The 11548-nt window shown below is 35.4% G+C and overlaps 1 protein-coding gene across 1 annotated transcript; it reads left to right on the top strand.

Annotated features, from left to right (window-relative positions):
• The first annotated feature begins 4704 nt into the window (after window positions 1–4704).
• Window positions 4705–7944, top strand: LOC117618587 (protein PSK SIMULATOR 1). The gene is made up of 2 exons (XM_034348227.1): window positions 4705–4840; window positions 5569–7944. The coding sequence occupies exon 2, from the start codon at window positions 5636–5638 to the stop codon at window positions 7421–7423; it is 1788 nt and encodes a 595-aa protein (XP_034204118.1). The 5' UTR covers window positions 4705–4840; window positions 5569–5635; the 3' UTR covers window positions 7424–7944.
• The last annotated feature ends 3604 nt before the right edge of the window (window positions 7945–11548 follow it).

Consider the following 11548-nt stretch of genomic DNA (forward strand, 5'->3'; position numbering starts at 1 on the left):
ATAGTCTCTTCTTGGGTCCCCTTGGCACAAAGACAGAGATAAACAAATTGACTCATCAACTAAGCATGCCCTAATTTTAAATTAAACAAACATGAGTTAGGCAAATAAGCCCATATTGGTCAGTCAAATTTTAATTAAAATTCATTAAAACATTCCCTAATTAAGTTGAGTTTGCACTAACCATCCAAAAAAAAGTGACCAAGAAAGACAATCAATCCAAATAAAAATAAATAAATAAATAAAAGGTGTTTTTGGACTTTTTGGATAAGAAGATAATATCAACTAGGCAACTACCAAGTATTTAATTAGTGAGGGTTGGTGTGGTGAAAGCCTTTTGAATCTCTCTCTGTTTTTTAGCATTCCATGTGAATTCAACTTTCTTGATTCCCGGGGTCGGACTTTTACACATTTGCTTTGCATGTCGGTCCCTCCGTACTCCATGACCCGACCCGCTTTGCAGATACAATAAAGGCTGGGGACAGAACGGTAAAACGTCATGTTTCCGCGTGGTCGCCATTAATGATTGCGACGAGTCTCTATCTCTCGATCGGGGTTTTGCATTGCAGTCCTTACAGTTTAATGTATTTATATTTTGACCTTACATATTTTTAGTTCAATACATAAACGAAACAAAAGAATGATTCATTCATTTTGTTACTAATTGTCGCTATGCCGTGCTCTTCTTTGCCATACATTTCTTGCAGAAATTGACATCAGCATATTATTGAACAGTCAAACAAATGTGGGCTGAAAGTATACAAATTGATTGTAATGAAATTGCATAACACTTTCCTTAGATTCCTTCAGGTTGTCAATTCCAATAGTCTTTCTCTTTTGTTTGTATCATGACTGATTGAGTACAACAAAATCAATTTTCTCTTAGAAAGTAGCAAATTGTCGTTTGGCCGTTGAAGGTACGGCTTGGACTACATCAAATAGGCCTCGTGCCAAGGGTGCCGAGTGGCCTCAATATCCACCATCAGCTAGGATTTTGGTTATTTTCACAACAAATATACAATATAAATATAAATATATATATATAATGACTTTCTATATTCAACAAATATATGAGAAACACGTTATATGAACATTTATAGCACATCCACATTTTATTTGTGTAGAGAGAAATAAAACACGTATGGGGTATTTTGGTCATTTATCTACAAATCCACATTTTCCAATTAAAGATTTCATACTTCAAAATATTCATGATTATGAGTTTTAGGTATTCTCAACAGCTTCTAGGGTTATATGGCATAAGGTAGGGTCATTTTCTAAAATTGTGGGACCAAATGCTATTCTATCGTAGTAAGAGCATCTTCAATAGTTTTGGAATGTTAATTTAGGTGAGCCACATAAGCCAAACTCCCTCCAACAGACTTGTCAAACTCAACTATAACCCATTTCTCTCTCTTTAGAACTGACAAGTTAACCGTACTCTTCAAAATATTTAATTTTTTCTTTGGAATAACATAACATTGAAAATTTTAAAATATTATATATAGTTTTATAACACATTAATGAATTTGGAATGGTCAAGTACCAAACCTATTAGACATGTAAAATTTCGGTAGGTAAAAAAATCTTTCCAATTGAGAACAATTGATCCCACCTTTAATTTTAATTTCCATTCAATTATTAAAAAAATTAAAAATATGATTCCTTAAAATTCCCCATATGCTTGGATAATATTCGAAAAATTAAAATGAATACAATTGAAAGAGTTCAGTGGAAAAGGCTAGTAGCTTTGAACATTGAACTTTTCCTAGTGAAATAAAACCAGACTTACTAGCTAATCAATGAACATGAATGCCTTAAACTATTTGGCCGTTGGTATAAACCAAAATAATAATTCTCACATAATTCTTTTTCATACACAATTGGTTCTAAAGTTGTGTCATTCGCTTATAGACAACTCTTGGTGGATTTATAAAAGAGCAAAGCAAAGGGAAGAAATTTAACATTGGTATGGTACTGGTCGAAGATACTTCGATACTTAAGTTATCATAAGTTTGATTAGCGAAGATAATTTGACAGCGTAATAGTGAATGTGCCAAATTACTATTATCTGGTGCATTAGGGCGAGTGCCGTATTTGATAGAGGAAAAATGGGAGGCACTTTGTGTTATTTCTTTGATGACACATGTCACAAGTTTTGAGTGGCGCAACAAGTGCATAGAGCAGACCAGCATGGCAAGTGGCTTGACCGAAGGTGGTCGTTGTGCTTACAGTGGTGAAGGCAGATGTCATGAGGGCGATGTGGCAACTAGGTTTGGGGAGCCTGACTGGTTCTTTGGCAGGGGGCCGCCACATTTCCTGATTTTTTTCCTTGCCGAATGGGCTCTGCCAGATATAGAATAAATATGATGTTTATTTGTATAATACACATAAGCCCCAATAGAATAAGGAAATTTAATTAGCAAAAGAAAACATAGAACGCTAAGGGGTGCTGATTTTTCCCTTTTTTTTTTTTTTTTTTTTCATTTACACTCTTTTATGATTTTCCCACTCCTATGTTTCTCTAATACTTTTTACTATAACATAAAAAAGAAATGTAAGTGAACAAAGTGGAGAGGGAATATATAATTTCCAACAAAATGAGTATAAATGAACAAAAGATGAGTGGGAAAATCAGTTCCCAAAACAAAAATAATTCTTGAAGTTTTTTAATAATAATTTTTAAACTTAATTACAAAGAAAATACTACTTATTCCAACATTAAAAAATGATACATGAAACTTGTATCGCGCTTTACCAAAATTCACTATTTACTTAAGTGCTCGAGCAATCCGAAACACCAAAACATATATATAGCCTTATACATCATTTGACCCATCTCTCGCTGTATATCAATTGCTTTGTCTTGTTTCCTTTCCAAATTGGCCAAACATCATGTCGTGATGGAATGAGAAACGAATTTTCATTCATGATTAGAATCCCAACCAAACAAACGGGGCATGGAAGTCTACAATTCATGATGACATTTGTAATATAGTCGAAATTTCACCTATATCCATCGTGATGAAGAAATTAAACTACTCAATTTGTTGGAAACAAAAAAAAAAACAGATTGAAAGGTTACGTTTATTTTTATTCACATTGAATGTTTAAAATGGTAGAAGCTGTAATTTTGCATTTCGTGTATTAGATTAAATAAGTGCATGTTTACATAACCGAAATGGTTATGAGTAGAATGACAATCCTTCTTAGACTTGGCATTTGTGTTGTGTTTGCAGTGTTCATGTCGTGTTTGTGTCAACTCGTTTTTCTTAACGGGTTGACACGACACGACACGACACGATAAGAAAATAGGTTGGAAATGTCAAACACGAACACAACACGACACGATAACCAGTTAAGAATTAAAAACAAAATGAAAAAAATCATAATAAAAAATAAAAATAGAAATATTAAACAATTAAAAAATCAACCAATTCAAACAGTCACAGCTTCTGGATTTGGAAGAGGATGAGAGTGAGAGAGAGAGAGAGAGATGGAATAGGGTTATCTACGGTACCACCCTATTAATGAGTTTGAACCTTTCTTTGAGAGCTAAGGTTTGAAACCTCCCGGAGTATGTTTCTCTTCTTCCTCATAAATTGATGCTCTTGATTGATGACGATTTGTTGCTTCAAAATTATGGTGGAGGAAAAGATGGAAGAGAAGAAAGAGAAAGAAAAAACAAAGAAAAAGAAGAAGAAGAAAATAAATTTATAAAAAATCCCCTGAGTTTAACAAGTTAATAGGTATTCGTGAATTGACACAACAAGACAGCTTAATGGGTGGCTAACGAGTCAACACGATATCAACATAACATGATAACTCAGACCCGAATATTGAATTTTTTTGTGCGAATTTGTGTCGAGTTAACGGGTTGTGTACAATATTGCCACCTCTTGTCATTCTCATTCTGGATGACTCCTTTGTTTATTTACATTGATGAATCAACGGTAATACGCGGCCCATAACAAATCTGATTTCTGATTCTTGATATTGAAGAGATTTGATTCCGAAAAGGGGAGGTGGGATTGGAAAATAGTGAAGGGAATCAAGTTTTTCATGCCAAAAAATACCCCTCACAATTTTAATTTTTTTTCATATGAAAAATTGTAGTGGTCTTTGGAAAATAAAAAAAACATATTTTTTTTAATGGTATTTTCGTAATCAAAATGATTTTCCCTCCGATTCATGATGGATGAAATGCATAACTACGATGCTTGTTTAATTTGGTTCATGCTTAATCTAATCCGTAGTTACTTCCATTCCTAATTAGTAAATATACCCTAATTGAATTTGTAGTATGCCTTTTAAACAGAATTAATTATCTTTCTTTTAGTTGTCTTTGAAGTTCCCATTTAACTAAAGCCACAAATGAAATGAACTGTTTCTCATTCCAAATATGGATTCGAGGCAAGCAAACGCAGCCTATACATAGAAATAGATTCAAGAAAAACAATGAATCAATTATGAAATACTTTGAGCTAAATTCTTGTTTTTTTTTTTTTTTTTGGTGCACAAAAAAGAATTAAAGGGGACAAAGAAGATAAATTTGTGAAAAAGAATGGACAAAGTTAGCAAGACACAAAAACTTGGGGGTAGGTGGGTATAAATGTTTAGAGGACAGAGGGTAGAAAATGCAAAACCCAAAGTATTAGTAATAACTAATAAGATATGTATCTTAAATATCACTCGTTTTGGGTCTTTCCACATTTTCTGCTTCTCTTCCATGTGGGCTGCGGAAGCTCTCAGTGCAGCTTCCCCGCTACTTCCTCTCTCTCTCTCTCTCTCTTCTAATTTTTGGGTAGAAAGATTCGTCGGTTACTTCTTCTTCATATGATCGGTGAGCTTTATGACATGTTTATATATTTTGTTTATGAAGTTTTGTACATATGATCGTACACTTGTTCTTGTTTAACTTCATTTGAACAAAGAAATTGGAAAACAGAGTTGTCTAAATCTGGGTTGATGCTTATAGTGTTTGTGAATTTTCTTGGTTATACAACTGACGCTGTTATCTAAATCAGTAAATCTGGCTTTAATTTTTTCGTTGTATAAATTGCTTAATTAACCAAGTAGAAAGAAAGAAAAAGTTCAGAAATTTTATAGAAATATAATGAAAATAAACTTTTTGTGTTCTGAAAAATGGATCTTGGAATTTTGCTGATTTATGTAATGGGATTTTGATTTTGGGTTTTAGGTTTATGTCACATATTGTTATGAACTGTTTGCCCAAAGATTTATTTTCTTGTGATTTTGGGGGGTTTGCTTTTCTTTTTTAGTGAATTCTGAGGTTAGTTGTTGTGAGAAAAAGTCTACGGGGTTGCCATTTCATGCATTAGCTAAGCAGACTTTTCTCTTACCAATACTAGGTTCTTCTTAGTATCCGGATTATGCTTCTCCCTTCTCCCCTTCCTCTACTTTTCATGTAGTTGACAAGCAACCTAGGAGAGCATTATGGTAATTGAATTTTTGATAGGAAGCTGTCTGGGTGTTTCTTCAAGTTAATGCCCTGAATTTTAGCTGTTTGACCTAATCGTTTGATCATAGGTTTATAAATTTTTTTTGCAGGATCAAGAAATATGATGTGGGGTTTGACTTAGTGATTATTTATCAAAACCTTTTCTGGGTGTAAGAGATGGTTGCAGAATCGTGGTTTCGCAGTCTTTGGAAGACTAAAAGGAAGCATGAAGGGCCTGAGAAAGCAGTGGTTGGAGTTTTGGCCTTTGAAGTTGCAAGCTTGATGTCTAAGCTGGTCCATCTATGGCAATTTCTGAGTGATAAACAGGTTACTAAGCTAAGGGAAGAAATCACAAATTCAGTGGGTATAAAAAAGCTTGTGTCAGATGATGATGACTTCATTGTAGGGTTGATATGCGCTGAATTGATTGAGAATATGGTCCGCGTGGCAAAATCTGTGGCCAGGCTTGCCAAAAATTGTACTGATCCTGCGTTGAAGAGTTTTGAGAATGCTTTTACTGAGTGGATCAATAATGGTATTGACCCTTATGGATGGGAATTTTCATGGAAGAAGATGGAAAGGAAAGCTAAGAAGATGGAGAAGTTCATTTCAGCAAATGCAAATTTGTATGAAGAGATGGAAGTGCTTACAGAGCTTGAACAAAATTTGAGGAGAATGAAGGGAAATGATGACTTAGATGGTGTGAATTTGCTTGAGTTTCAGAAGAAGGTAGTGTGGAAGCAGCAGGAGGTGAAGAATTTGAAAGAGGTCTCTCTGTGGAACAGGACTTATGATTACGTAGTCCTCCTTTTGGCAAGATCTCTCTTCACAATGTACAGTAGGATCAATCATGTCTTTGGAATTCAACAGATGGTAGATGCGGGTGATACCAAAGATTCTGGAATTATTAATTCTGATCACATTAATCGTAGCAATTCAGTTTCTGCACTAATGCAATCTTCAGTCCGTCCACCTAAGAATGGTCTTCCAAGATTTGCTTCAGGCCCCCTTGGGAGGTTTAGTGCTATATCAGGGCCAATATTGGAAACAAATAAAACCAACATTTGCTATTCAGGTCCTCTTGGTGACTCAATTACAAAATCAGGCCCTATTTCGGGAAAGAATAGAGATGTCAACTTTTTTTCAGGCCCTCTTGGGAGGTCAACGACAAAGTCAGGCGCAATTGCTGCAACGAATAGAACCATCAGGAAGTTGTGGAATCACTCACGCAGTAATCATGGGAAGAAATCACACACAAAGTCCAATAGGTTGACTCAAGTTGGACCTTTCAAAGGATGCATGATAACTGCAAACAATTCACCCATCACCAATTGCTACTTGAGTTCGAATGATGTTCGTTCAGCAATTCTCAATGCAGACATTCTAGCTTCTGGCAACAAAAGTCATCCTAGTACATCAATCTTCAGTTCCAAGCACAGGTTGTTGGATGCCCCACCTGAAACCCTTGGTGCTGCTGCCTTAGCACTGCACTATGCAAATGTTGTCATCATAATTGAGAAGTTAGTTGCATCTCCTCACTTGATTGGTCTTGATGCAAGAGATGACCTGTACAATATGCTGCCTGCAAGTGTGAGAGCTACATTAAGGGCCAGACTAAAGCCATACAGTAAGAGTTTGACTTCATCAGTTTATGATACAGTTCTTGCTGGAGAGTGGAATGAGGCAATGGCAGGAATATTAGAGTGGCTGGCACCTCTTGCTCATAATATGATAAGATGGCAATCCGAGAGGAGTTTTGAACAGCAAAGCTTGGTTTCCAGGACACATGTGCTTTTGGTACAAACCCTTTACTTTGCAAATCAGCAAAAGACAGAAGCAACAATAACAGAGCTGCTTGTTGGGTTGAATTATGTCTGGCGATTTGGCAGAGAAGTCAATGCAAAAGCTCTATTAGAGAGTGGTAGCAGTAGAATCTATGATGAATTTTTGGATCTGGATGGGTAGTATTACTTTCAGATCACGGCAATTACCAAATCATTTTCACGACTAACCACATTAAGCAAATGCTTTTGCCTGGCTAGTCGATGAAATTCCTGAATGCTATTGGACAGATTGATCATTGCTTGGTCCCGGAGAAACAACCACAACTTTCAATATGATTGTATTAAAGGCATCCTTGTGCAAGTTAAAAGGTAGAGACAGAGCTTCCGAACATTCTTTCTTTTGGTGAGAGTTCAAGCCACTGGAATCGGCTCCTCTCTTCTTTTATTCGCACAGCATGGATTGCCGTATTTACTTAAGCTGTGTACCGTGTATATTTCATCAGCTATACGTTTTTAATAATTGATTGTAAATCTAGCATAGAAGGTTCTCTCCATGTCTCAAAGGCCTCTTATGGTGAAATCATGTTCTTTTCTTAGCGACTGAATTGTGATGGTGAGCTTAAAATATGCACTACCCTTGTCTGTTGCCTACCAGGCCCTCCCTCATCTTCAGTAAATGCTAGCTTGTTTTGGTTAGAATTATGAGGATGTTTTCTAGAAATTTTCTTTTTTAAGTTTAAGAATTATTTTATGTACTTTTTGGATAATTAGTTAAATTTGAATTCCATGATTTAGGAGAGTGAATAGAAATTTGTCTGAGCTTGTATTACAAATCCAAAAATTACAATGTATTTGCAGATGTTTTGCCCGGATTCGAAACTCCGTCTCGTTAGATTAGAGTAGTTTAGAATTTCATATCGTGAAAAAAAAAAGAAAAAAGAACACAGTTTTTTAATACTTTAGTATTAAAACTTAAATTAATACTTCAGGCAATCCAAAATATGCGAAACTCAGTCAAAGTACATAAACTGGTGCCGCACGTTTTCACCGGTCAAATTCATACTGCCCTTTGAGACTAAAATTGGACTCATTTTAACACCAAACAAAACTGATAAACATGTTTCTGACGGATGCGTGAGCAAACTATATGCATGCGACAGAGAGTAAGAGAGCCTATACAACTAAATATAAAGCGTGTACCAGAAACAAAGTCATTTCATATTATTTATTCTTAAACATAAAGCATTTCCAAGAACCTAATCCTTTGTTAGAAAGACATGCAATAGTCAAAATGTTTCAGTAGCTTAACATAGCACCAAATGCAATAGGATTCAGACTAAAGCCTAGAGACAAATAAATTAGGAAACTAATCACTGATGTCCGCATCATTCCTCCTGGCTGAGAAGAGCTCGACTCCGGCGAGATAAAGTTGTAATCACGATCCAAAATGTCGGGATCAATGCGTTTGCATGTCCTCTTTAACTTGCACCTGCTTGTTTGGTGGAGACTGATTCACAAGCTTGGGTTGAAGTGCCTTCAGCTCTTTGCACAGATTTCTTGTTGCCTTCTTCATTGGGCAGTGGACGGCGAAGTGTCCAGAACCTTGACATTTATAACATCTTGTCGTCCCACCACCACTGGTATCCACTAGTGTTCCTTCAGCATGATGTTCTTTCCACTAGTGCTCCTTCAGCTTAAAGGTACATATTTTTGCTTCAACCTTTCTTTCATCTTAGCCCAATGGACGATTGGTTCTTCACCAACTCTCTCTAGTAGTGTTTCAACATTTTCCCAAAACAATCCAGCTAAACCCATCAATTTTATTTTAGCAAGTCTAACCTTTTGCCCCTCAGACTTGTCATGCCACTCAAAATAACCAGTCAAGGAAAGCTTTAGGATTTAACTCACCATCAAAATTAGGTGCGTCAAGTTTCACCAATCTCATTACCTTTTCATCAAGGTCTTGCTCATAGCCCTGCTGAAATTTATGTCTTTTGCCGTCTCGGTCATTCGTCCTATCGTGATGTCTCATATCATGATTCAGCTCTTCTCCATTCACACTTTCTTTGTCATGCTGTGTTGAATAGATGCTTCTATGTCTGCAACGACGATCAACAAGTCTGGATCGTTCTTCGAATATGGTGGTCATATTTGTTACTTGCTTGGTTAGAGTTCCCAACATTTGAACAATCCGTTCAGAGTCCATCTCTAGTTGGCATGTCTTACCAGCCTTGGAGTCATACAATCGATACATAACATGCAAAAAAAGTGACTCGAAATTTTCAAACCCTAGGAAAAACAATAAAATGCTCTGGCGACAAATTTGATGTAGAATATAGGTCAATTGAATATTTAGGCAGATTAGCGGAAGCGAAAATAATGAAAATAGATAGAAAATAGATGAATAAAGATAGGAAAACAAGGGGTTTGGCTTCACATCAGAATTCCAATATATGGAAAAATAAACTTTATGTTATAAAATGAACTGGGATATGTGCGAATATTGAGCTGCACGTAAAGTAGATGAGACACAGCATTTAACGAGGTTCGGCTATGCCTACGTCCTCGGAGAACAGCAGCAGTAACTTTTCATTATATAAAATAATATGGCTACAACTTTAGTGTTTACAATATATGTGGCTCACTGAATTTTCTCTCTAGGAGAATTTCTCTCTGCTCTCTTTCCTCTCCACTCACTCACCCTCTTTCTTCATTCTCTTCTATCTCTCTGATCGTAGTATCACTTATTTGCATAAGAGAGAAGCCTTTTATAGGAAAAGGTGAATGACACCCGTGAATCTGCAATAAACTTATGCACCAAAGTCTACCAACAAATAGTAAGTGGGCTCCACTACTTTATACTTTACAACACTTTACTCAATAACTCAACTTCCATTTCAATGAACTACATGAGGGTATTTATAGTAAATTAAAGGGAGATTCACTATTATACCCAATATGGGGGCCCAAATTATAAAAATACCCTATATAAAATGGACTTTAGAAACACACCCAAAGCCCATTTACAACATAACAAAAAANCTTTTAACTTCTTATAAATTACAAAACTGCCATCAATTTCTTAAAACAAGCCCAACCCCAAAATCTCATAAAAATATCCAAAGCACTCAATAGGGCATCAAAGTAATTTAATAATCAATATTAAATTCAATAAGGCTAGCTATCATTTTTTGGGTTTTTTTTTGGGTTTATTTATAGGAATTCAATTGTGTAGGGTTTATTTATAATATTAGTGCTAGAAATGGGTATATCACTAAATATCTCTCCAAGAGGGAATAGGATAAAAATTCCTTATTAAAATAGAAATCCTAATCCAAATAAATTAAGAAACTAGAAATATGAAAAATTAGATAACCTAAAAAACTAACAAATAAATTAGGAAACTAATCAATGATGTCCACATCACCGTAAGTTGGTCAATATCGTTGGATTTCGTAAAAAACTTGTGACGTTGCTCAAGGATAGATCGATCTAAGCTCTACTGTGTAATCTTACCAAGCGCAAACATGTCGATGTCCGGTTGTCAGGTGATCAAAGACCAGTCTAAAGTTGCACTGCAACAATCTAAAGAATCATAGATAACAAGCTCATTTGTTTAAAAGACCAAATGGCAGTTCACTTTTTTGGTTAAGTGTCCCAGTCAGCTTTCTCTTTCGGTCAAATGAAGGATAAATTGACACAATTTGGGTGGAGCGTTAATTCCTCGAGGATATTAGTCAAAACAAAAATTCTCATCAAAGTTTGGGTCCAGTTGACTTAAAAGTGCGGAAATAGTAGGAGTGCTCCGAACGAAAACAAGTCCAATAATGTATACTAAGAGCATTCACAATGATACTTTCTATTTTTTTGCTATAATTTAGCTAAAAATATAAGAAACTATTTTAGGAGCTGTCTAACAAATTTCAACGCCAACTATACTTTCTAATTTAGAGAGTCATAAATGCTATAACTCTTTTTTGATTGGTCCATCTCAATTAAAAATTAAAATAAAAAATATTTAATATTAAATAAAGGTTTGAAAAACTCATTAAATAAAGCAGCATTAAATTATAGGGAGCCATTAGGAGTCATTTCTCTCTCCTCATATTTAGGAGCTCCTAGAGAACTCACTATTTTAGGAGATGGATAGAGAGTATAGTTGGAGTTGCATTTTTACGATACATCCCTAAAATTTGTCTAAGGAGGTGGTTTAGGGAGCCCATTGTAGATGCTCTAACCTCTTGACACATACTCACGCATGTGTCAATTGGTTTTCTTTTTTCTTTTATTTTTAGAATTAAGAAAA

The sequence above is a fragment of the Prunus dulcis genome, chromosome 2, assembly GCF_902201215.1.
Source record: "Prunus dulcis chromosome 2, ALMONDv2, whole genome shotgun sequence".
Classification (NCBI taxonomy): Eukaryota; Viridiplantae; Streptophyta; class Magnoliopsida; order Rosales; family Rosaceae; genus Prunus; species Prunus dulcis.

What these genes read in the sequence shown, in the direction of transcription:
- LOC117618587 (XM_034348227.1), top strand. Translation starts at nt 5,636, where the DNA reads ATGGTTGCAGAATCGTGGTTTCGCAGTCTTTGGAAGACTAAAAGGAAG.